The 24,865-nt window shown below is 37.1% G+C and overlaps 3 protein-coding genes across 3 annotated transcripts in view; 1 reads left to right on the forward strand and 2 right to left on the reverse strand.

Annotated features, from left to right (window-relative positions):
• The window catches only part of LOC131778161 (coiled-coil and C2 domain-containing protein 2A), a 29,671-nt gene extending 14,294 nt beyond the window's left edge, over positions 1-15,377 (reverse strand). Inside the window, exons 1-26 of the mRNA XM_059094542.2 lie at positions 14,939-15,377; positions 14,578-14,620; positions 14,328-14,417; positions 13,828-13,893; positions 13,396-13,470; positions 12,870-12,933; positions 12,158-12,276; positions 11,506-11,532; positions 11,012-11,080; positions 10,277-10,393; positions 9,453-9,551; positions 9,155-9,281; positions 8,232-8,494; positions 7,755-7,797; positions 7,133-7,299; positions 6,610-6,663; positions 6,364-6,437; positions 5,528-5,593; positions 5,339-5,413; positions 4,610-4,681; positions 2,883-2,967; positions 2,150-2,213; positions 1,372-1,464; positions 640-706; positions 344-436; positions 33-117 (exon numbers count right to left, since the gene is read on the reverse strand). Coding sequence (XP_058950525.2) covers positions 33-117; positions 344-436; positions 640-706; positions 1,372-1,464; positions 2,150-2,213; positions 2,883-2,967; positions 4,610-4,681; positions 5,339-5,413; positions 5,528-5,593; positions 6,364-6,437; positions 6,610-6,663; positions 7,133-7,299; positions 7,755-7,797; positions 8,232-8,494; positions 9,155-9,281; positions 9,453-9,551; positions 10,277-10,393; positions 11,012-11,080; positions 11,506-11,532; positions 12,158-12,276; positions 12,870-12,933; positions 13,396-13,470; positions 13,828-13,893; positions 14,328-14,417; positions 14,578-14,620; positions 14,939-14,955 — 2,214 coding nt within the window. The 5' untranslated portion in view covers positions 14,956-15,377. The remainder of the gene's footprint in view (positions 1-32; positions 118-343; positions 437-639; positions 707-1,371; positions 1,465-2,149; positions 2,214-2,882; positions 2,968-4,609; positions 4,682-5,338; positions 5,414-5,527; positions 5,594-6,363; positions 6,438-6,609; positions 6,664-7,132; positions 7,300-7,754; positions 7,798-8,231; positions 8,495-9,154; positions 9,282-9,452; positions 9,552-10,276; positions 10,394-11,011; positions 11,081-11,505; positions 11,533-12,157; positions 12,277-12,869; positions 12,934-13,395; positions 13,471-13,827; positions 13,894-14,327; positions 14,418-14,577; positions 14,621-14,938) is intronic.
• Positions 15,378-15,468: 91 nt separating this feature from the next.
• On the forward strand, positions 15,469-19,426 carry LOC131778162 (uncharacterized). Its single transcript, XM_059094543.2, has 5 exons — positions 15,469-15,706; positions 16,727-17,204; positions 17,495-17,813; positions 18,301-18,390; positions 18,895-19,426. The coding sequence occupies exons 1-5, from the start codon at positions 15,704-15,706 to the stop codon at positions 19,280-19,282; spliced, it is 1,278 nt and encodes a 425-aa protein (XP_058950526.2). The 5' UTR covers positions 15,469-15,703; the 3' UTR covers positions 19,283-19,426.
• A 2,322-nt stretch (positions 19,427-21,748) lies between these two features.
• Positions 21,749-24,865, reverse strand: LOC131778155 (uncharacterized). The gene is made up of 2 exons (XM_059094535.2): positions 24,783-24,865; positions 21,749-24,270 (listed from the first exon to the last, which is right to left on the reverse strand). The coding sequence occupies exons 1-2, from the start codon at positions 24,814-24,816 to the stop codon at positions 21,749-21,751; spliced, it is 2,556 nt and encodes an 851-aa protein (XP_058950518.2). The 5' UTR covers positions 24,817-24,865.

Genomic DNA, 24,865 nt, shown 5'->3' on the forward strand with positions numbered 1-24,865 from the left:
TAAAACAATGGACAAAGTAGAAAGTTTCTAACCTGTAGTTTGATGTTCTCTGGCCATTGGACAATCTGAATGTTGTGTATCTCACCAAAGTGGATAGTAAAGTCATTTGACAGTCTCCTATTCAACATAACACCACCACCAACAACAACAAAAAACAAAATCAAAAGAAGGGGACAAGACTACAAAGCAAAGCTCAAAACTATCGCCACATTAGCTCTCGTTTTAGCCATGAGTGAATTGAAGGCATGACGAGCTAACTTCTGGTTGAAGGTTTCTCTTCGTCATACTGCTTGATGACATAGAGTAGCATGTGCACTACGTAAGTGTGGAAAATTCAACTTACTTGACGATTGTCCTCGACACCTCTTTGCCATTGAACAAAACCTTAATGAATGCAGACCAGTTTTGCATTTCAGTGCGCCTCTGTTTCTCAGGTCTGAATAGTAAAAATATAAAAAAAACAGTCACAAATAAAGCAAGACCTAACAATAACTACAGCATGTAAAGTCAGTTCCTAATACCTTCTTACTATTTCAAATTCTTCCTACGAAGACTAAGAGATTTTAAACAGTCAACCACTGTGGACTACGAAATGCCCTGAAGATGGGTACTTCCTCAAAACCAAGAATGCCACAATACCTTGTAACCTGATCAGTTGGGGTAACATTTGCTGCCATTTGAAGTTCAGGGACGAGGATAGGTTCTCCTGCAAAGGCAATTGTGGGAATATTAAGGCCCTTTTCGACTGTGTGTCTAACGACCAGAGGAAAAGTGATCACATGCAAACTTCCACAAGTGAGAGCAAACGAAGATAACCACGTCACGACTGGTTTTGTTTCCGATTGATAGAGGGCATAGCGTTAATTTTCAGATGAACAAAAGAGGGAAGCGAAGAAAAATCAATGCAATCTTGGATTAATTACGATACTCAACTAAAAATCACTCTAATTTCATTGAAATCTTAATCAAACGAGACACTTCGTAACATTTTGAGTCATTGTAGTTCCTGCCTCATGAAAAGTAGGTTTCAAGTCATAAGGAAGGATCTTCATTTTGATCCATATCATTGATTAGGACAACAGTTTTTCCGGAAACAATTTTTTTTGAAGTAAATTGATATGTGAAGTAAAATGCATTGATACAATTATTACATCCACCATAGTGTAATCAAAATTAATATTCTACTACCTATTCCATATCATATTTATTTCAGATATGCCATCTTGAAAACTAAATTTTCCCAGAAACTGAAACACTTTAGAAGATTTCTCTGATACCATTTACTATCGCAAATGCAGATGAAGAAAGGCACACTGTTTAAAACAAACAAAACTGTTACGGATGTTTCATGTTGCTGTTACCACATTGTACCTGGAGCGCGTCTCTTTTCCAAGGCATTCTGCTTAAGTTTCTCGTACTCTCCTGCCTCGTCAAACTTCGGGGGACGGGTGGGCCGAGGAGGGACTGAGGAATACAACAACAGATTTCAGATACCTGGCACACTTATTACGCGTTTTCAACGACTGTTCCGACCGTTCCGTAGTCCCTCGTTTTTACATGAATAACCTAGAGATTGCAAGGTGTACCGATATGCTTTGCTGTTTCAATGTCAAACCAAAAGTCGCAAGGTTACAAATTCTCTTCTCTTAATCCAGTGTGAGTAAATAAGCAACATAAGAACAGTCATAAGGTGTAGAAGCGTCACAAGTGAAATATCGTGTACGAGTCGTTCTTAATACTTAAAACCAAAAGCCAGAGGACATCAGTATAATCATCGCCTGCACGATTGCGGGACAACGGAAGCAGTTGGTTCACTACACTTCACTTGATTATAAGGCTGCGGTGACGCAGGAGCACTCGAACCAAATTAAAAAAATCTAATGAAAATTCGAAACTGCGGATCTTAATCCTGCTATTGACACATTCTCTGCGGAAGCGCACAATCACAAGAGTACGGCACCGGAAAGTGGGCCTTGCGCTGCAAGCGCTCCATCAGTTATTCCGACAATTCACCAACAAGGAAGTCTGCATAAATTTTGCGTAACAATTATTCTAAATTTCAATAATAGACTCCCTACGGCCTTTAAGAAGAACACTTTGCATCAAGAGGATTATTTTTCCGTTGATTTTACAGGTTAACTTCACTTACGTCCATCCGTTCCACCTTCGTCTTCAACTAGGCTGGTCTCTTGGGATTCCTGGCGTGCTCTTTTCTGTTTCACAAATTTCAATTACAACAAACTAAATTTAAAGAATCGATAGGTAAGCAGACTCAGTGTCAAAATACAGAGCAAATATGATTTCTAAAGAACACAAAAGTAAACCCAACCCCAACCCAAACCTCTAAATCAGGAGTCTAGCGCGCTAACCACTGCGTCGCATCATCTCCCTATAACTACGATAACTAAGAGGAAAAGTGGACCAATCACTGGAGTTAACTTGCCATGGACCAGCATTTTATCCAGGGGGGGTGGGGGCGGGAATGGCAATGATCATAGTCAAATATGTGTTGTGAAAAACGAGTCCCAGCCACCAAGCCCCCGTGCAGACCCTACCTTTACTCGTTACAAAGATGCATACGTTAAGGCCTGGTTAAACACACGCAACATCTTGCAACATTGTTGGAACATGTTGTGAGATACTGTGAAGGTACTGGCCAAACGCACACAGCATCTTGCAACATTCAAAAATGTGGCAACAAAAATTTGACCATTTTCAAACTTGATCCAACATCTTGCAACATGTTGCTAAAGGGAAGCCAAACTTGTGCAACACGTTGCGAGCGAAAGATATTGCAGGATGTCAAGTTGAAATGTTGCGCGCGTTTGGCCGGGCCTTTGGGAATCAGTAGCTAAAGTGGGTAACAATGAGACATCATCTACCCTTCTCTTTGCTTCTTTTTTCCACTCTCTTAATTCCTCCTCATACTCCTCTTGTTTGCTTCGATATTCTTCATCAAACTCCTCCCTAAGCAAAGAAATAATTCAGTTACAATATGTACTTCTTTTCAAATCTCAGCAAAACTGGGTAAAAATAATTAAATAAAATTGATAGAATTTCCTGAGGGAATTAATTTGCATCTCCAAAGAATTACTGTTAAAGTCGCAGGAGGAGGAGGATTGTAAACTGGTTGGGTACAAAAAGTTGTGTTGTATTGAGGGAATACCCCCCTTTCTGATCTCCCCTCTTGGCAACCTCGCCATGAGCCTCTGTTGTCACCACTCCCCTTCGTCCGGTTCTTCAAGTATAAGTTTTTTCAAAGTCGCCATTTGGCGAATTAAAATAATAAAATGGTCACCAAATGAAAAAAGTAACACTTCACACAATACCACACGAGAGCCGAACCACACCGCTAGTCTTGTATTAAGCAGCATGTTTGATATCCGTTTTTAGAGATTCACGCAACATTTTAAAAGTTAATATTAGGGCAACTGAAGAGGGGAACGCAAAGTTTCATAAAGGAAAACGACGAAAGATGAGACCAGTAAAACTAAGATGTAAATAGAGATTATTCCATGGAAAGTACGATTTCATTCACGAGTTGCGATGCATCAAAAAAACCCAACGAGTGAGCGCAATGAAAAAGTGAGTTTTTCGATGAATCGCAACGGGAGTATAAAAATCGTTTAGTACTTTCTAAGGTATGTTTTTATTTTGTACATACTAAGATTTTTTCGTACTGACCGACGCATTTCAAAGCTGGGAAGCCATTCAGGTGCGAGAGAAAATTTTATTATAAACACCGCCAAATCAAATTCATTCAATTTATAAATGGCATCGCGAATTTGCGGATGCTTACAATTATGAAGTATGAAAACTTGCAAAGAAAATGGGACAACCTCGGTTTTAAAAACAACGAATGCGAAAATCTCATTTAAAAAAATTATGTTTGATGGTCTTTGCTCTTGTGTTTTTGTTTTCTCGTTCATCTATGAAGTCATCTATTGGTCCTTCAAGGATAGCAAATCTTGATTCGTCTTCTTCCATTTTGTTTTAATTGAAAGCTTCGCGCTTGTTTCCCTCCTCTATGAAGCACTATCGTTCGTGTCTCTGATTGGACGAATGATGTATTTTCTCAGTCGTTCGCTTTTCTGATTGGTTGGTTGTGTATTTTCGTACGAATTCTACACAGGCTCTTAAATCTCAGTATGTATGAAGAAAACCATAATTTTCTATATCACCGTCGAACATATGCAGTTCGCCAGATTGGCGACTAATGCTACAAATTTAGTCGCCATAGTAACAAAACGATCGGCGCTTGTGAGGAAAAAACGTAAGATTGTCAGCAAAAAAGGTTGCGGTTTTCATCATGGTGAGGCACATAAAAAGACAAGCAAGCAAAGAAATGATCCTCGCAGGTGGACTGATGGGATTCGGACCCGTGCCCTAATTCTGCGCGTCCTTGGGTATAGGTGAGGCGCTATTACCAACTGAGCTACGATGCCACATGTTGGGAGCGAGGCAAATTTTAAATGGTTCATCTTTCCCGTATAGGATTGTGATAAAAATTTTTAAATGAAATTCACTTCATTAAAAATTGTGACATCAAGAAAATATCAATCAAGAAATACGAATTAATAAATATTCTTCTAGTGAAAGTCGTCCGAACCTTTTTTCTTGCAGTTCCTCAGCTAATTCTTCCTCAAAAAATGCTTGATCCTCATCTTTATTTGTTTCCTCTCTACGAAAAGAATACAGAAACTCAAGACTCAGAATGTTTTATTAGAGTTAATGCCTTTCGAACAGAGAAAGAAAGATTAAAAATTTTTCTTTTCAGTTATTTACGTCATTTTTGGCCAAGAGTTTCAGGTTTTAGTGAGAGCGTTAGCCCAAAAATCTTCTAAAATGGTGTACATTTAGTGCGGCGTTGTACTGCATGACATTAGAGCCCTCAGTTGTTACATTGTGTTGTTACCATTCTTATTTGACGAGAAATGTAGAAAATGCCCTTGACAGTGAAGCTGTAGACAGATGCGATTAACAGCTAAACAAATTGATTATCTTTTAGAGTTTGTACACAAACTTCAACTGGTACATCACTCAGTTGCTAAGCGTGCTGTGATTAGTTAATTTGAAGGGTTTCACTTTACTGGCCATTTTAGTTGCTAAAATCTCGTTATCAACCGCCAGTTTTCCTTCATTTTCTATGAGTAAGTAAGAGTTTGTATATATTGTTTTCTTTGTGTAAACTGACTTCTTCAGCTTTTCACGTGCATCAGTCCGAGGACGACCTGTGTGTAACCATAATTGTTTTCCAAGCCTGTTTACGGACCTTGAGCTCAGTTAGTAAGAGGTATTTACAATATGTATTCTCAACAATGTCAAACAATTTCAATACCTTTTTATCGTCAGCTTTAACTGCGTGTTCACATAACCCTGGTATTCTCTAAGAGTCTTAATTTCACGCCAACACCTAACACAAACAAAGAATAAGAAATGGTAAAAAAATACTCATCTACAGTACTAACAACAGTTAAGGAAATATTAAGTTCAGACATCAGTATCAGACAAAAACATCCCAAATTACCTTAACATGTTCTTAAGTAAAATTCTATCGCTGTGGTCCTCTGCATCTCTTAGTTTCCTTGTTTGTCTGTTAAAAAATGCAAATGAAAATCAACAATTAATTTAAAAAAAGAAACATTTGGCACCACGGGTTCAGTGGTCATGGTGATTCATATACCATTCATAAATGGCTAAAATGAGAGCGAGTGCTCAACTGCGCTACAGTGGACTGTTATTGAAGACCCACTGAAGAGAAGGAGAGAGCTGTCTTCTCCAAAACAAGATGAATTAACGACTGCATTTTTTTAAGCTAAATTTTTTGTTAGGGTCCTCCTCTGAGAGGCTGCATATTTTTATGAGTGGTAAAACTTCAAATGAGAAGAACGCTTGAGTAACCATGTAATTTTGATATTCCAAAGAGCAAACTAGGAGTTCCATATTTTTCTTTGTGTTTAAAATTCAACTTTGGAGACCGCTAGTTTGGATAAAAGTCAGAAACCGGGTCCCACGTGTATGATATCCCACAATTGAACTTGCATGGAAGTGCTCTCTGGTTACCATTGTTCTCACTTGTTCAAAAAAAATTGTCAAAAGTTGAGAGAGAGAAAAATGGAACTTTGTTGCAATACAATTAGGTGGCAGGTTTGCTGAGCAATATTCAAACTGGTGGGCTCCACGCAAGACTTTTTAAGTAAAGTTTAAGGCTATTTCCAAAAGATTACATTACCCGTTAAAATATCAAAACAGTGCAGTCTGTCAAAATTTTATGTCTACGTTGAAAGGTGCAGAAAGTATATGGCACCCTTTGCTTTTATATAAAAAAATCATGTTAGTAAAAAAAAAAAAATTATCTCAAACCTGATTTGATTTTTGTACTCTTTTATTCTCTTGTTTGTATCTGATATTGATATTGCCCTTGTTTTTCCTTTTCCCTGTGTGATTTAAAGAATTCATAAAATCATTCAAATGTCATAGCTAAGGTTTAATGTCACTGCAGACAGAACAATAATTATCAAGCTGTCTGAGTTGAAAATGTAAAGCATATTTAGTAGGTTAAAGTACCACACTTGAGACTGTATCAAATTAGACTAACGGCAACCTTACCACTTTTTCTGCATTTTCTTGAAGCTGTTGAAGCGCAATCTTTAATGCTGTCAGCTGAAAGGAAAAGTATCAATATTAAGGCAAAGTGTAAAATCATTTTTTCAGGAACTGGTTTGAAAAAACAGACCGTATTCTGTAAGCATCTTGGTGAGGGGAGTCCTGTGACATAGGATGACATTTCAACCACCTAAGTCAAATTCACCCAAAACATAATTGACAGTGCATGTCAAAGCATAACCTCATTCCCAGTGTCCTTACTTGAGGGAGGAAGAGACAGGATCCTGGTCACAAGGTTGCTCAAAACAGTCCTTCTTCAGGACTACCCTCACCTACAATGTGGAGTTCTTACTTCATCATAAAAAAAACTAGTTGAAAGACAGACTACTGGTTGAGAGAGCAATAATAAACAAATATTTCTTGACAGCACCATAGGAAATGTATAGAGTGTAACGGGTTGAAAAACACAGAAGTCAAAAGAAGCATGTTAATCATATTTGTATGCAATTGTTAACATGAACAACACCTTGTCAGAATAGTGTAAGGAAAGAGCTTTTCTCCTTCTCTCTGTATACTGTTTATAGTTCTGTTGCAGTCTGGAGGCTAAGACATGTTCCTTGCTGAACAATGGATGATGAGTGAAAGTCAGAGTGGATAAATCAACATCAAGCTGATATTGAGCATCTCCCTCGTCTATGAAAATAAGCAAAAACTCATGTTCTTCACCCATATATTTATGAATGATTAATAAATAATAGTAACCACATAAAATATAAATTACCTCAAGACTAAAATGCTAGTTGAAAAACCCACAAAACTCAATTCTTTAATCCAAGATTCTCAAAAACAGGATCAAGGCTGAATAAAGAGGAAATGGATAAATGCCTACTCCAACAAAACAAAAAGAAATGCTTGCTCCAACAAAACATGACCTTCTCCCAGTCATGTGTTTTAAAATAAATTAATTAAACCAAACCAGATCAAATTCAAACCAGTCAATCTGAATAAATGTCCTCTACATAAGAAAAAGAATGAGAGGTCCAGCAAAACACAATACAACTAAAACCTCCAGAGCACAAAAATAGTGAAGCAGAAAAAGCCATTCAATGTCTGCAGAAATACATACAAAACCAAGTTCTTAATCTTACCTGTTAAGCCTATGAATCTACCATCAAATGGTTCCACTTGGGCCTAAACAAAGGAGATAAGAAAAGACTCTGACCCAAAACATAGCACAGCCACAGGCAACTAAATTTTTTTGACAAGCAACATGCAAGACCTTGGAGGAAAGATGTTTTTCATCTTGTCACGAGTGTGGGATGAAGAAAAAACTTTGTGTTCCCATGAGGAATTGAACCTCAGACCTTCTCATTGCAATTCTGATTGGTTTTGGTCAGGATTTTGCCATACAGACCATTTTGATACAAATTAAAAATAAACAAGTTTAGTCCAAGTGCTGTGTAATAAACTACTTACCAACCTTGCTTCCTCAACATGCACTAGGAAATATGATGTTTTTGTACAGACCTCACACCTCAGGCCAATATCCTCTAGTACTGCCCTCATGCTCAGTTAGGAAGAACTTAATAATTGAAAATAAGAGTTATACTTTTACAAAATCATACCCTTATCCACTCTGTTTGTAACAGAGGATCAATCTCCTCAAAGTTTATAACTGGGGGCCTGGTTGGTTTTTCCTTTAGGGGAGAGGATAACCTCTTTAATTGGCCATCTTCTCCAAACCATTGGGTCTGATTACCCTCCTTCATCCTGTTTTCCATGATGTTCAAATTGGCAGGAGACACTTGTGGTGGTTTGCCCACATAGAAACCTTCTTCTTCCCAAAATCGAGGCTCAGCACCTTCAGGCACTTTTTCATCCAATGGAACTGAAAAAGGAGTACAACTCAATGTAGTTTCTTGTAGGTTATAAAACAGTTCTTTGCCAGTTTTAAGGAAATGATTTACACTTAACATGATGACATAGCATGGGCATGTATGAAAATAAATCTGGATTAAAAACAGATCAGATTTAATAAACTTAAATCCACTACGTATCTCTTCTTATCTGCTATCTCCTCCTCAAAACATTTAGTTAGAGTGTACGTTTTTGCATAGGGACAAAAACCTTGAGAAAAACTCCTTCAGGAAAGGGTGACAAGTGAACCAAAAAAGTCACCTTACACCTGATTCTAAGATTAGGATTTGTTTTGGGAGTAGGGGCTGGGCACTCTTCCACTGCACCATTAAATTATGTATTCTCTTTTGTTACAATAGGAACTGTTTATCTGTAATTCGAGGTGTGAGGGTGCACACCTATTGGGGCAAATATCCTAGATCTTATGTAGGAATGATTTAACTGTATGAAATAAACTGGTTGTTTTGAAACTGAAAACTGTCTTCTCTGGATCTACTATGCAAGCAAAACAACTTACATGCATTGTAACAAACTTAATTACTACAAAGTCCAATGGTGATGGCATTAGACTTAATTAATGAAATACAATGTCATGCAACATCACATCTCTGTAGGTGTTAAGTCAACATACCAGATCTCATACTGGGTATATTGTAAAGCTTCATCTCATCCTCTAGTTGTTTTGCCAGTGGTTTATAGGGAGGCTTGCCCCAGAATGTCAAGAGTTCATTTTCTCTTAGTGGTTGTTCAGTTGGCTCCTAAGACAATCAATTTTTGAATTAGTACTTTGTATACTTAACAATTATTCATTAATCAAATGTGTGAACAAATTAATTATAAACACCATTCTGCAGAACTATCATAGCAAAATGCCCAAAGTATTAATAACTAGAATGGGTGATCTGATGCACTGCAAATAATTATATTACCTCAGGTTCTTCTTCAGTGTCTTCTGCCCCTTTCTTGTCTTGGTCCATTGTCTCTTTTCCCACAAAAAAATTGAATGCTTCTTCTTCTGTGGGAATACCCTGACAAAAGTGCAGTAAAACCACACTTACAATATAAATATCAAGTGTGCATGTTGTAATTGAAAAAAACTATTTCAAATTAGTTCGATTCATAATTTCCCACATTTAAGGAATGCTGATTTATCTGGAATGATGGAAAATACTAATCAAAGTATATTTAATTCATTTTGACTTGAAATTCCCTTACACTATTACATCAGATTCTACAGTATACATTCAAATAAGGGGTTTAACTTCTAAATATGTATAAATATTGCAACTTCTTAAGCAGGGGGCATCCTGTATTGTGCTTATTTGCAGTAACTTGGCCCCGAGTTCAAAACTCTTACCCCTTTTAAGATACCATTTGTGAGAAACTCTTAATACCACCACTATGAATGTATTTGAAAACTGGGAAGAGTGGGCATCACATTTCTGTAACTCAGTGCCTTTGAAAATTTAAAATTGGCACCCCAAACAATTAATTAACTTCATTTTGAGGTATGAATTATTCTTTTGGCTCCATCAGTTGTAAATTTTACTAACACTATGTTTTTCATGCCTGAACAGTCTCAAAAGCAAATTATACAATTATCAAATTTAGCTCTTTGAGGGTCAATTTTAAATTTTATTCATGTCGAATGTGTACCGTGTAGGGCCAGGTTCTTCTGTCATTCAGTATTAAGACTCAGCTCAAAATAAAAATACCAGACACTAACTAGGAAGTAGCAAAATAATGTAGATACCTCTGCGGCTCTTTGTCTTGTCAGTGCAGCCATCTTTCTCCACCTGTTCGCACTTGCTATGCTTGCTTGAAGTTCAGCATCTTCTGTGTCATCTTCTTCTGGAACATCACCTAAAAGCTAAGGGAAATCAAAGTCATTGAGAACATATTTCATTTACTTGAAATGGAATTGTCTTGTGATTAATATGACTGGCTCTGCAAGAAAGCCTTGATATCAATGACTGAACGGAGAGTGACAATACCACAATCATTAATCTTAAATCACAATATTATCAAAAGTATGTTCATTAATACAAATTAAAGCAATATTCATATACTGTCTGTAAACTGTATTAGGAAAAACTGTACATCACAATGAATTCAGGATTGTATGCCAAAGAGAGTAACAAATTTATGATGCAAGGAAAAGTTACACAATATTTTTACAAACACTATACACTATATAATCAGAGAAAATGCACCCAATATTGTTTAATAAGTTATTATTATGTGGAACATACAACTGCCTTGAATTATAAACCAAACAAATTTCAACCTCAACTCCTTACATTTGATTGGCAATTTGCATTTAACTTAATTGATTCCTGCTTCATGAGAAAATCCATATTAATGTAAAGATTTGCTAAAACTTAGTTTGAATAATAAATTTCATGATATTTAAGTTAAACATAGAAATTCATGTCATCATAAAATAAGTAATTTGACTAAATGGACCTTCGTCTTCAGACCACCTTACCCCTGCATCATCAAATCTTGTTGGTAGAGGTCTGTCTCTTAGGCCACGCAGTCTTCGTTCTGGTGTGCCCTGATGGAAACAAAAGGAGGAATGTAATTTTCTATTAAAATGACTGAAAAAATTCCACCAAAAGAAATGTTATCATTAAAAACAAATCAGTTTAAAATGGCTGAGAACTGCCTTTGACCCTTTAACTCCCATGAGTATCCAAGACAGAATTTCTCCTAACAACATCAATACAATATCAACCAGATAAGTGATGAGAATAAAAAAAAACATCATTCAATTTGGGGATACTTAGTTGATCCAATACTTGATTCTCTGAACTAACATTACAAGAATTGTATGGTTGAAAGTAGGGAGAATTACAAATGTGATCTAGAAGTAAAAGGGTTAAAAAGATTAAAGTTCTTGCTCTTATGTAACTAAGCTTTTCTGCCTTATTACAGTGTTTCAGATCTTTTAACAAATCTAGAGTAATCAGACAAGTTTACCTCTCCATCTCCAGATCTGGGAACTGCCTAAAACAAGAGGTATAACCAGACTTCAGAGAATTACAATTTTGGGTGTGTCTATCAATATGTATATTCATTCCGTACATATAAGAAAAACCAATTGCAGTGGATAGCTTTGAAGGTGCACTCTCTACTCAAACTCCAAATATCAATTGCTATTCACCCACAGGTAACTCAAGTGAGATTTGTGCCAAAAATACTAAAATCATTGCAGGAACAAATGGGTCAAGAACATCGCTTTGAGCTATATTTAATTTCTCTTTAGTTACTGTTTCAATTTATACTAAGCAACTATTCACCTCAGTGCCAGTGGTTAGTGGTGGATGTCCACTAGTAGCCCCCTTCCCTTTTCTTGGGTGAAAAGTTCTTATTTTATTAAGTTGTAAATAAACACTAAACATGACATGTGCATTAATTCAAATTGATATAAATTTGGAGACCCCTCATACATGTTTACAGGATTATTGGTACTTTTTAGGATACTTGTGCTAGAGAGGACTTTCATTGCTCATGCATCCTTTAAATGAAGCTTGGCTGAAGTTGGAAATTGAACCACACTATAAGCTGTAGACAATGACTCTCCTTTGCCATGACCATACAAATGGTATTGCATGTGGTGTTTTAGAAATACCTGCTTTCCTCGCACTTTACTTCTAAGCCTTTCTCTTATGGAGGCATTCAGACTCGAGGACTTGCCAGAATCCATCATTTGCTGAAGTCTAGGGCCTGGCTCACTGAGCCTGGAGGGACCTTTAAACATAATCAAAACAGACTAATCAAGGAGTGTTGGTTGAGGAAAGGGAAAAAAGAAATGAATATACAATTTGCATACATTATCCAAATTTTCAAAAGAAAAAGCCTCTTCTCTAGGTTACACGATTATCAACTAGAGGTTGATTATGTCAGGACACAGTAACTTGTCCATGTTTCCAACACTTCATGAAACCTCAAAAAAAAATCATCCCTTTGAGCAGTCAGTTGTATGTGTGTGCATTTTTGCTTTCCTTTTTGACTGACTGTTCATTTTCTATGCGTAGGTTGCAGACCAAATAAACTTAAAAATCAAATTGTCCTGTTATACCCAATTCACTGTCAAAGCACCATGGTTTCTTGAGAAATTTACCCCCTTTTATTCATTCATCTATGAAGAGTTTCTTTGTAATCTATTACAGTTTGTTTTTATAATCAGCACCTGCACAGACATGCCAACATAACCTCTTTGGATAATATACAACAACTACAAGGTAGTTAAAAAGTTTGGCTTTTCCACAGGAAGCCCCAGTAATTAGGCTAATTATGAACCCACCATACATGTAATTGTAAAAATTAGAAAAAGAGGCAACCTGCAGATGGTGATTCTGGATCAGTCCTTTCTTCTCCCCATGCTCCACCAAAGGTATTGGAAAGCTGAAATAGTGATAGAAATACAGCTTTAAGTGAAGGACAAGAGTTATAATAATGCAAAATTAGATACATGACATCTATAAAACTGTATATAAATGGATCTTCACAACTGGACAGCATTTACTATAACAATATGGCACATGTTACAGTAGCTACCAAACACTGTTTCCTGCTAAAATAAATATTCTGGTGTGAAGATAATGACTGATGTCCATGACTCCTTGCAAAGTTTCTGCTCCTCAAGGACAAAAATGATTAAATTGTTCACTAATGTTTTAGCTTGGTTTTACTTCAATCTCACCTAAAAGTTCACTTTTATGCTAATTAAAGTCAAATTCAGTTAATTATAAACTAAGGCCATAATTAGCAACCTCCAACCATCTTGAGAACCATCTTGACCTGTATTTGCTTTCCTCGAAATACACTGCACTCTCACAGCCCTACAAATATTAACAAACATTTTACCTCCTCTTTTCTCTGCTGCCTTCTTGTCTGAAGGTCCTGTAACATATCCCCATCATCTTCAAGATCCTGTAAGGACTGTAAGCAAAACCTTCCTAGTAAATGCCTTTTTTAAAATTGCAAACATAGAGAAGGATAAAAGGAATGGAAGAAACAGAAGGAAGGTGAAGAGCAGCCAAGGACAACTCTCATGTTTAACTTCATCATCCATGATTTACAAGACTGTCAAAGACTAGCAGTATGCAATAATAAAAATGTTGCAATCCAGATCAGAAAGTGACCAAGTAATGTGAGAAACAATTGCACTTCAAACAATATAATTATTAGTAGAGGTAACATTATGCATTTTTCTCATTTTACTGCTGATAAAATTTATTAAAGGAATATACATGCATAAATTAAATAATTCATGTTAAATTTTTTTGAAAGGCTCACCTCAACCATAGTATCTCCTGCTGGACTAAGAGTCTCTACCTCTGTCCCAGTTACTAGTCTTACAGGCTATAATTAACAAATGATCCAAAAAGGAATATCATAATATGTCTAGGTATGTAAGTGGACAAAATAAAGTGAAACCTGTGTTCTGATTGGCTGTCCAAGCCAGCAAGATGGGCTTATCTGACATGTTAAGGGTGATACCCACTTTGACATCATATCAGCCACAAAAATAGAGGAGAAAAAACTTAGTTGATATCCTGCCATCCTAACAACACATTTGATCAGTAATCTATACCCTGAACACAGTGCAATAGGCTCATGCTATAGTAGTATTGATTTATATGGAAAAGAAAGCTAGATATTAGAAAAAATAGAAAAGTGAATGGATAAGAAAATCATTACTTTAATACTTTCAGCAAATTTCTTCTATAGCAAATATAAAATTTTCAAAAATTTTCTATTGACATGGGCAAGGGGTAACATCTACAGAAACTAACCGTGTCTGTGCTGCGAGCTGGAGTCACTGTGCGCTGTAGAGTATCCTCAGCATCAGATCTGTATGAGCCTGTATCTGACATAATTGTGGCCTGTTTGTGTATTTGAAAGATAATGGAGATGTAACTACATTTTACTAAATGTTACTAGAAAGAAAACTTTTTCCAGAATTATCTGGGAATTAAAGTATACTTCTTCCTAAACAGCTGAATACATCACCACTGATCATGAAATAGACTATACATCAATTACCTCCATTGCAGCCCTTCTCTTTTTCATCTTTTCCCTCAAAGCTCTGCAGTAACAAGCAAGAAAGATAACCATTTAAAGGATGCAAAATTACTCTGATCACTTCCTGGTTTTCTAAACTGCATCGTAGCTGGGCACAAAAAGAAAAAAAAATCAAACCTAGAATATTATTATCAGTTTGAGTACTAATTAGCTGATCAACATATAGTTTTTGTAATTTAACGGAGCTGTGAGACTATATTCATCATGGCAGTTGTACATTTGTTGCAGACACCTGTCATGATGCTTTAATGACGACACATCTGTTTCTAAATCAACTCATAGCTCTACTCATCATAAATTTACATTTATGCACCCAACTAACCTGTTGGTGCTGTCCATGCTTGTTCTTTTAGCGTCTATTAATTTATGGCCCTGATCAATTTTTGTTGACTACGCTTATGCATCAACCAGAGTCGATCACCCTAATCGTCGTCACACTTTCACAGACATTTCTGATCCTTAAAGTTTTTCAAAGCCATCCAAACATTTTTTCCTCCATGCTGTTGCCATGTTATCATTGTGGAATACTGCTGACTCAAGATTTGGAGGAAGTATAATATAACTTTAACATCATGAGCATCTGTGGATACCAAAATCGTTTATGTACCCATGACACCACGCATGTGCTTTCATAAAGTAGCTCAATACTTCAAATAAATTATTTGCACCTATTTGACTATGATGACCTCGAAGAAAACTCACAAAACCCGAACAAAAATCCTCAAAACAAATAAACAAAAGGTAGACATTTTTTCCTTGACAGAAATTCGCGCGGATAGTAATTAGTTCCCAGTTTTTTCGCTTATCAAAGTTACCCAGAATGCACGTTAACTTCTGCCGATGATTGTTGCTAAAACAGTACAGTGTGAGATTTAACACCGTATTCCTCTTTAATTTTTCACCATTAGCGTACCATTTTCCTCGAGAATGAAAAGCTGTTTGCGCGGATCTATTTTAAAGACTGGTGGTATGTCTTGATAGAAAAAAAATTCAATTCATTTTTGGCGAAATCTGGCGTTGTCACCGGCTCTGCAATAGTGTTACACTTGAAATCTTCAGGATTCATTTGCTATAGCATTGTGGAATTATGGTAGGTCTCTTCTCTTTGCCTGTATATTAAATAATGGTATACTTCCTAAAGCTATTTTCAATGTCGTGATGATGATTTTCACATTGAAAATACGTCAGATTTGACGAAGAAAATTACTGTGTATATTTACTGACTGCGTGATCGCGAGCGGGACTGCCAAAGGTGATTTTCATAGCATCTGTTTATGGTCAGTGACTAGCAACCGCTCTCTAAACAGCGGTAAATTATCGTGAACTTAATCTTTGGCGCATGATAATGTGATTTATTGAGTTCTTTTTCCGATGTGGTTATGTTACTCAAAGGTGCAGTAAACTCATCTACATCACGACAAGTAAAGGAAAAAGAGGAATTGAAATGAAACATCACCCTTACACGTGTGCGATATCATACTTATATATCATACGTACATGCTCTTGCAATATCTAGTCTCATTTTGAAAGACGTATAGCAAGTTTTTGTTGAGTCATACATTTATGAGGCCGAATTCTTCCTCTTCTTTAATTTGTAACTGCACAACCGTTTCACAACGGGTGGTGAATGGGACCTTTTTTTGTAGAATATTAACTTTCTTATCAACCGCACGCAAGGGTCGTACCGAGGAATATTGGCTTTAAGGTCGTGGTAGTACCGACAGAGCACAGTGAGGTCTGTACAAAAACGACTGAAGGCCAACATTCCCCTACAGGTACAGCTCTCATAAGGGAAGCAAATAAGTGGGCTCACGACTGTTTCTGTAGAAACGGTCTGTATGGCAAAATCCTTATCTAGTAAGAACCTATCAGAACATTTGGATTTACCTCAGGACTACCTTGCCATATGATAAGGTGTTTTAATTTTGACCTTGAAGTGAAAGATCCATTACAAAACATTGTTACAGCTGTACATACCTTCTCAGATTCATACAACAACATGTAAATATTCATGTATAGTAGTAGTGAGAGAGTCCTTTTTTGGTATCAACTGTCAATTATAGTTGTCTTTCTCTTTCACACAATTTTAAATACTGCTGTTATGTTTCAGTTTCAACAAAAGAAAACAGAAGAAGTTGAAAGTGACTCTGACTGGGACAGCCTTCCTGGAGATGTCCAAGAACCAACCTCTAGCCCTGATTCAACTCCCAGACACCAACCAGCCCCTCCACCTCATTCTCCAAAGGGGCATGTTTCTCAGAAGAGACCTCAGATTAAGTCACAGGCAGCAACCCCAGAGAAAAACTCAATAACTAATTCACCAGTAACACAGCCCATATCCAAACCTGGGACACCTGCATCAAACAGACCAAGTCAGCTATATGGTAAACCTGGAATTACCACCTTTGTCGACAGGAGCTTGAATGCTGACAGTGGCTTGGAGAATCGTCAGAACAAGGAGCTGAGCCCAGATATGAATGAGAATAGATTGCAGCAAGACAGACTGGGAAGACAAAATGAAGGAATCCATTTAGAAATGAATGAAGTGGATCATTATGGACATAATCCACCATTTACAGATTTTCAAGGTACTGTAGCACTTAAAAAGCTACAGGCTATAGCCTGCAGAATTGGCCACATTTTTGTGCATCTTAGAGGCAAAGAGAGGCAAGCCAAAAAAATTATGCTTTTCTGCTTTTGTGTGTCTCACGGTTGCTCTTTCCTCATGCTTGCCTCTTCTTGCTTTTAAAATGCCAAAATGACTTCTGTCCTGCTGGTCATTGATAACTATTTTACTGTCAGGAGTAGAATTTTTATCTTTTGCATCCCCTGAGTATTCTTTTGTAATGGTGGTTTATTCTTCAAATTTTTACGTCAGCCAATCTCCCTAAACAAAATGCTGGAAAACTTACACAAAGTGAGAAACCTAAGGTTGGAAAAGTCAAGTCATCTTATTTGACAACCAAGCAAGCAAATCATGGGAACCATTCTTGGGATTCTGACAGTGAACAAGAGCAAGAACTGGTGTCACATAGCAGAGAACCATTGACACCCCGCCAAAAAAATTCCAAAGCAGATAACCATGAAGAAAAAAGTGTACACCCAGAACATGAAACAGCCATAGTAGAGAATCATGACAAGGTTCTGAGTTTAGAAACATGCTGTGTGCCTCTGGAAAGTGAAAGAAAAATAAGTGGGTAAGTTATTGATGTCTGTGTAATAATCGGCAATTGCTTTCCTGTTCATTCATGAATACAATTTGTATATATGCAAAATTACTTTTAAGTTGTTTGAATATTGCAGATGGATGTTGTCTATCTTATTGTATGTGTGACAGTTATAGAGGACGATTCGTCAGATGATTGTGATATTGACTGTGGCTTGGGTCATCAAAACATCAGACATTGTATCAGACAGGAAGTGTTGTTATTCTTAGAACTACCCTCACACTGAAAGTCACATAATCCACACAAGAGTGATGTGCTCTGCAGAGTTTTCTGTTTCGTCATTTGTGATTTTTCCTCATGCAGACTCATGCATCTCTAGAGTGGCTTTACAGCAGTAAGATGGATTGGATATGAACATACAGCTTTCAATATGCATGTGGTAGACTTTGATATCAGTAGAGGGAAATTATTGTGCTTTGAGGTAATATAAAATTGATTAACAATTGATTACCTGTAGGTGTTCATATTATTTTGATCACGGTCACAACCATCATCTTGATGTTAGACCAGAATGGAGAGAAGCTTACATGAAAGGAGTAGCAGACAGGTAAAATCCCTTTTTTCAGTGGCAGTTAATTTGCTATACATGTACAGTACTGCTTGCGTATACGTTAACCGAAAAACGCGAATAAAACGCGCAAAAAATCACATGCAATTGCAAATAAAAAAAATCGTGCACATCGAAAAAATCGCACATGTGCGCACGACTTTTAGATCACCCACCCCTATAATTGTTACTTCAAAACCTCTTGAAACCTGACATCCTCTTTAATTCAACCTATTAGGTTTACTTGTTATGAAAGAGCGATGTATTTAAGTCAGTGTTCAACTGTTTCTTTATCAGCAATTATAGTGTGCACAGTACACAATGGCCACCGCATGGGATATGTGTTTTGTATGACTGAGACAACCAGTATAAGAGACCAAAAAAAAAAACATGATGTGAATGTAATATATCAGTGATAATTGGTAATACATTTATTATAATTATAATTAATATTTTGATCATCCAGGTTTACTGATACATTCATGATCAATTTTTCTTTTGTAGATCTGAAAAATGGCTTCACTATTTCTGGCAGGAGTTTTTCAGTGCAGTTCGCATCATCACTGACTTTGCATTCATCTTTGTATTGGAACTATTACGGTTTGTCTTCCACTATGTTTTGCTCCGCATACTTGGGGGAATCATCATTGTGGTTGGAGATCATTTCTTAAAACCATACTTGGCTCTGGTTTTTAACCGCATTATTCAACCTACCTTGATTTTCACACGGAATGTTTTAACTGGCATTAGAAACCTTTTACAACCATTAATGGACATCAGTAGTGTCTTTATCGCACAGCTGGGTTCCTTACTGAGGGCATTTAGGCTGTTTGAACTTAACTGGAAACCAGTGTATGAAAGAGGACAAAAGCATGATGTCCATGTATTGTAGTTACTGCTGATGATGAGAGCAAACTGAAAGGATCAGGGAGCTAGGCTCAGCTGTTAAGGATGTTGAGCAGATTTGTTATGTTCCAGCACATTGTGCCTAAAAATTTATTTTACTTTGTTTATTAAATTTTAAACCATTTTACTCCCTAGATCTCAAAAATAACTCAGTTGTTATTATCAACCATAATTTTCTTGTCTTGTTAATTCTGAGAATTTGGTCTTAAAGACCTTCAGTCTTAAATCAAACAACATCCCAACATTGATATTTTTCTTTATTCTCCTCACCTGTCTGCTTGGTGATGTGTTGATTCTGTATGGAGAAAGTACTTCTTGGTCATTCCTATTAGTGATAGGGTTACAGTGCACAAGGAAGAAACCTTTAATGTATCATAAATTTAGGGCAATATATGGTAAGAAAAGGTCACTTCCATTACTGGTTATATTTTTTACTCCCATTTTGTCAGTTAAACATGCGGTTAACTCATAAATCCTCCAGATGGATCCCTATAATGTTAGTACATTATCAAGAAGACAATTTAAGAGAACAGTCAAAGAAAGGTTGTTATTCCAATAGGCCATCAAACAATCTTGATTATTTTATATTTTAATACATTATCTTGCAAACAGTTAAGGACGCAGTCCAAGAGAGGTTGTTGTTCTGTTAAACCATCAAACAGTCTTGATTATTTTAAGACAAATGAATGGCAAGCTAGAAGAGAGAAATAACCATCAGATCTTTGCACCTGATTCCCTCTTTCTGACAAGAACCCTGTTTGACAAGCTCTGCACTTTAGATAGTGTTGGTGTGGGTGACTGAAACATTCCATTGGAGATCAGATTTTGCTATCACAATGCTTGGTTTGGAGTTTGTTTTTTTCTATTTATAATCTATACAATACTGTAAATTTCCATGAAAAATCAAGACTTATGATACCTGTGGTATTGAATGATTTTATTAACTGTGAACAATAATTGCTTTTAAAATGTGTCCTTGGTATTCCCATTTTGATTTTGATTATTTCTATATTTTGACATTTAATGCCACTGTATAACTGGGACCTGGGTATCTATGTGCATCTACTGATTTCCCAGATAGTTTTGAACTTTATTTCTACTTTAAAGATATTTAGTCTATACTTTTATTTATCTCAGAATTTATCCGTTGTAAATGATAATATATTAAAAACTTGTTTTACTGAAATATAGTTCATAATCATTGTTCATTGTTGTAGGTTATTATCAAGAGTGTTTTTCTTTGTTTCCGTTTGAGGAGGGTCCTCTATGTGACCAGCTAATAATTGTTTTTGTATACTTGCTCACTGCAGGTGCTTTCGAATTCTTTTGTAAATTCGTTTTGTTGTTGAAATCATTCTGTACAATTCCTTTCATTGCTCGTATCGAGAAAAGCATTTAACAGGTTTATCTAATTTAATCAGCAAAAACCTCCCATCTTTCTTTTGAAAACTGTTGGCTAAACTTAATAGCATCTTTTGTGCTCTTCACAATTGTATTTTCTTTTATCTCGTTAAACACTTCTTGCGTGACATTGGCAAAACGCGAGGAGAGCAGCCATTTCGGAATTTAGTGCCCTTGCTTTACTTTAAATTATGTTCAGCTCATGCCGAGTTTCATGCATGCACTTCTTTGAAAAAGGGCAGATCACTTCCTTGCACTGGCAGAGTGACTAGTCGAACAAGTATTGAATTCTGTCATAAATTACTTGCTTTAGCCTTCACATTCAGTAAATAATCGATCTGCTCTCCTTTGTGGTTTTGTAGATAAATAAGGAAAGTTGGCATTATCAACTGAGTTAGTAAAGTAATTTTGACACCGTAAAGAGTTTCAAAGCTGACGTTTCGCTCTGACGAAGGGCTGACGCTCGAAACGTCAGCTTTGAAACTCTTTACAAAGGCCAATTTACGTCATCAACTCAGTTGATAATACCAAATTACCCTGTTATACTCTCTCACCGACGCAGTGTCACAGTTTCTTCAGAAACTTTCCCCCTTTATTCATTTGAAGGTAAATGAACGTTTGATCGCGTCTCACGAAGTAGAGTCAGACTCAATTTTATGGATCGCGTTTTTTTGACTTATGCATGGTGGCACATTGCCGGGTATAAGGGAGCCAACCGATACATACAAGCGAAGAAAGCCTTTCATATTTTAGTTGTAACTCACCGGTTCATGTCAGATACCTAGGAAGGTATACAAATTCATTTGAAAGAACATCAGCATTTTTATGATTGGCGTATGGAAGCGAAATTTTTCCAGAGCTACGCAAAAATTTTCAAATAATCCCCAAATCATCTCACAAGAGTCACTATCGAACATTACGCCGGGACTGTGAGCAGTGAAAATAATGTTCACTCTTCGTCTGCTAATTGCAACACAAGTACACGCTATTCGATTTCTGATATTGGCTTGTCTTCGTTCGTGTCTTTGTTTTCACGAGCCAGGCACGATTCCTATATCTGGGTATCGTAAGTTTGTGCTGTTGATGATAATACTTTGTCGGCTGTTAACAACGCGCCGTACATTTTCTTCACTCTGCCTGTGAACACAAACCCAAAAGCAATAAAAACTCCTTGAAGTGAGTTGAATACAACAAATGGATAATCAAAGTAACTAGAAACAAGAATCGATAGATATCCAAAAATCCACGTGAATCCCATCAAGACTGAGAGCTTTAAAAACAACACAACCTGTTTTCTATTGTTTGCGGCGTTTCCGATTACCCGTGTTTGTTTTTTTATTTTGTTAATGGAAATAACCGTCAACGAAAACAGGATCGCGTTTAACAAAATGGAGACAGCCACCGGGATGACAAAAACAAAAATGTTAGACTTGGTATTGTTGATCCAACAGTGACTCGTGCCACCGTATCCTATAGCAACTAACCCTGATTGGTCGAGGTAGTAACAAATAGCAACAAACAAAAGGGCAGGAATCCAACCAATGGCAAGTAAGCAACCCTTCCGATTGGCTGTTCTCTGACGGGTGCGACAGGTTCTGGAAAAAGTATAGTAGGTATCAAATGCGATAATTGACATCCAAGTAAAATATGCTAAGTAAAAGTAATGCGTTAGAACAGCAATCAATGTACAAATCTGTCGCTGTTGATTCACACCCCCAATCATGAAAAAGGAATGGGCGAAAAGCAAAGAGATGGACAAATTCATTAAATTAATACCCGGCAAAGTACGCAGTTCCCTGAAAATGGAATAAGTAAAGAGCACAAGCAAAAGGCAGGCAATAGAAAGACTGATTCCAACGTAAGTTAAAATCAGAAGTGCCGTGTAAGTGTTGCTATCAGCAGACGAAGGGATGATGCAGATTGTAGCCTCTCCGTCTATCATCACGAAATCATGAATGCCGTATACTTCTTTTGAGTTATTTCTGTACAAAGATCCGTTTCCTAAAATGACGTATTCCTCTTCCTTGAGCTGAATTAAGACACCAAAACACTTCAATATGACGCTTTTTCGACAGACATGAACGTCACCCACAGGAATAACAGATCCATTTCTAGACTCAGTTTGGTTTGACCAGTAGTCTGTCTTGAGAATTTTGTCTTTCGTGCTGTTAACATAAATAGCGGAGTCAGCGTTCGTGATTACCAAGTATTCACTTGGGTTGTAAATGTCAATTGTGACACATAACAAAGGTACCCACTCCTCCTTGACAACAGAGAAAGGCATATTCCCTACCGTTAAATTGCAAGTAATTGAGCCGTTAGTTTGACTCAGGTAACTTTGCGGGAAGGTAACCACTATATTTGCAGATATAGATGTGCCGTTTAGAACGTTTATGGAAAGTATTTCTGCAGAGCAATTTCTTAACGCAGACTCTAGAGTCTGTGTTATTACTTTTCTTGATTGATTCCCATCTGTTTTACCAAACTGAGATTCAAATTCGATAGAAACTTTATATCTGTTAAAGAAAGGTAAAGTTAGTTTCTTGTGGATGTCCCTTTTCATGCTGATTACCCTTCGGCACTCCCTAGAAACAGGATCCAGTACGTGACCAATCTCGCAGGGGTTTGGTTTTCGAGAATCTGGGCGAAACAAGGTGATCAAGGGAGGTGCTACTTGGTGACCCTTAATAGACGAAAGTAACATTGGAGTACTTTGTTTAATGGGTCCACACACAATCTCGCCAAGTGCAACACCGGCGCATTGGGCGCAGTGTCTATTCAAATACAGCTTCCTTGTTCCCCTTTTCGCGCCGACAACTCCCAGTAATTTTGATAAACACTTACGCTGAACTTCTGGCGTCACTGAGGTATTCAAGCACGACGCGTTTGTCTCTAAGTCAAGACAGTAACGCCTGGGAGCGCCTAAAGGTGGCTTCCATTTTACAATTGAAGATTTAAAGACCACAGATGTCGAATTAGTAGTGTTCTCCCGTTTGGTATAGCTAACGGGTTGAATCGACCGTGTTTCATGATCGTAGAATCGGCTTGTGTTGATTTCAACGCCGTGACAAACTGCACAAAAGCGATTCTTGTATGTGTTATTTTTCGCATCGATCAACGGTGTAGTGTGACTTTGAGAGCCTTCGGACATCTCTGGCATATCTCTTGTGCACTTTGTAGCGATTTCATCATGAGTCCAGTTTGCAGGACAAGCAGAGATCATCCTCACACCTTTCGCAAAGGGCACCGTAGACCCACCTCTGTCATGACACTTCCAGAATTCATGGTTTAGAGATTTTGATGAGTTGGAATGCTTGCCTAGAAGGCAAAACTGCTCGTAATCTGCGCAACAATCGAGGAATACTGTGCAGTATTCATCACAGAAGCACTTGATTTCTTCAGTGGTTAGTCCTGGGTCTCTCCCTTTCCTGCATTTGCCAACGCAAGAAGTTTCACGCCGACAACTTAAAGGATCCTCATCCACTGACCTGTTACTTCCTATAGTGATATCCCTTTTAGTCCTAGGTTTGTCTTTGTGAGAAAACTGCGTAGACTTCTCTTGTGGCTCAAGATCTACACATACAAGATTATCAATAATCATTGAATGAATGCAAAGACAGAACAAACTTTGCGACCCAAACTTTGAAAATGTGTGTGCGCTCTACAAAGATAAAATTATCAGTGATAATTGAGTGAATTCAAGAGACAGCAAAAACGCAAACTGCTTTTCTTTGCGACCCAAAATTTGAAAATGAGTATGCGCTGCGGTCTTGACGGGCAAAGTTTACGTGTTATAGGCTTAGTCCTAATCAAGACCTTCCAGCAAAATTAAAAGTGGAAAACCTTCCCTGTTTCTAAAAAAACTATCAGTATAATAAGCCCATAGCTCATTTAGAAATTTAGCGCTGTTTTTTCATAACAATCAGAAAAAGTGCGCATTGAGACACCTGTTCTGTCCAACGCGAACAATTTAACTCCTTCAACATGTCTAAATGCTTCCTTATACCGTTTCCCCCGTTAAAGAATACCGAGCTTTTCATTCAAGCATGGTTTGCTGAAAAAAATAGGAAATCTATTATACATACCGTGGAGAAACCTACCATCCTTCGTGTATCTCATCAAGTTACTAAACTGAGCTTCATTTAGCCCTGGATTATCACTGCTACTA

This window comes from Pocillopora verrucosa, chromosome 4, assembly GCF_036669915.1.
Source record: "Pocillopora verrucosa isolate sample1 chromosome 4, ASM3666991v2, whole genome shotgun sequence".
Taxonomy (NCBI): Eukaryota; Metazoa; Cnidaria; class Anthozoa; order Scleractinia; family Pocilloporidae; genus Pocillopora; species Pocillopora verrucosa.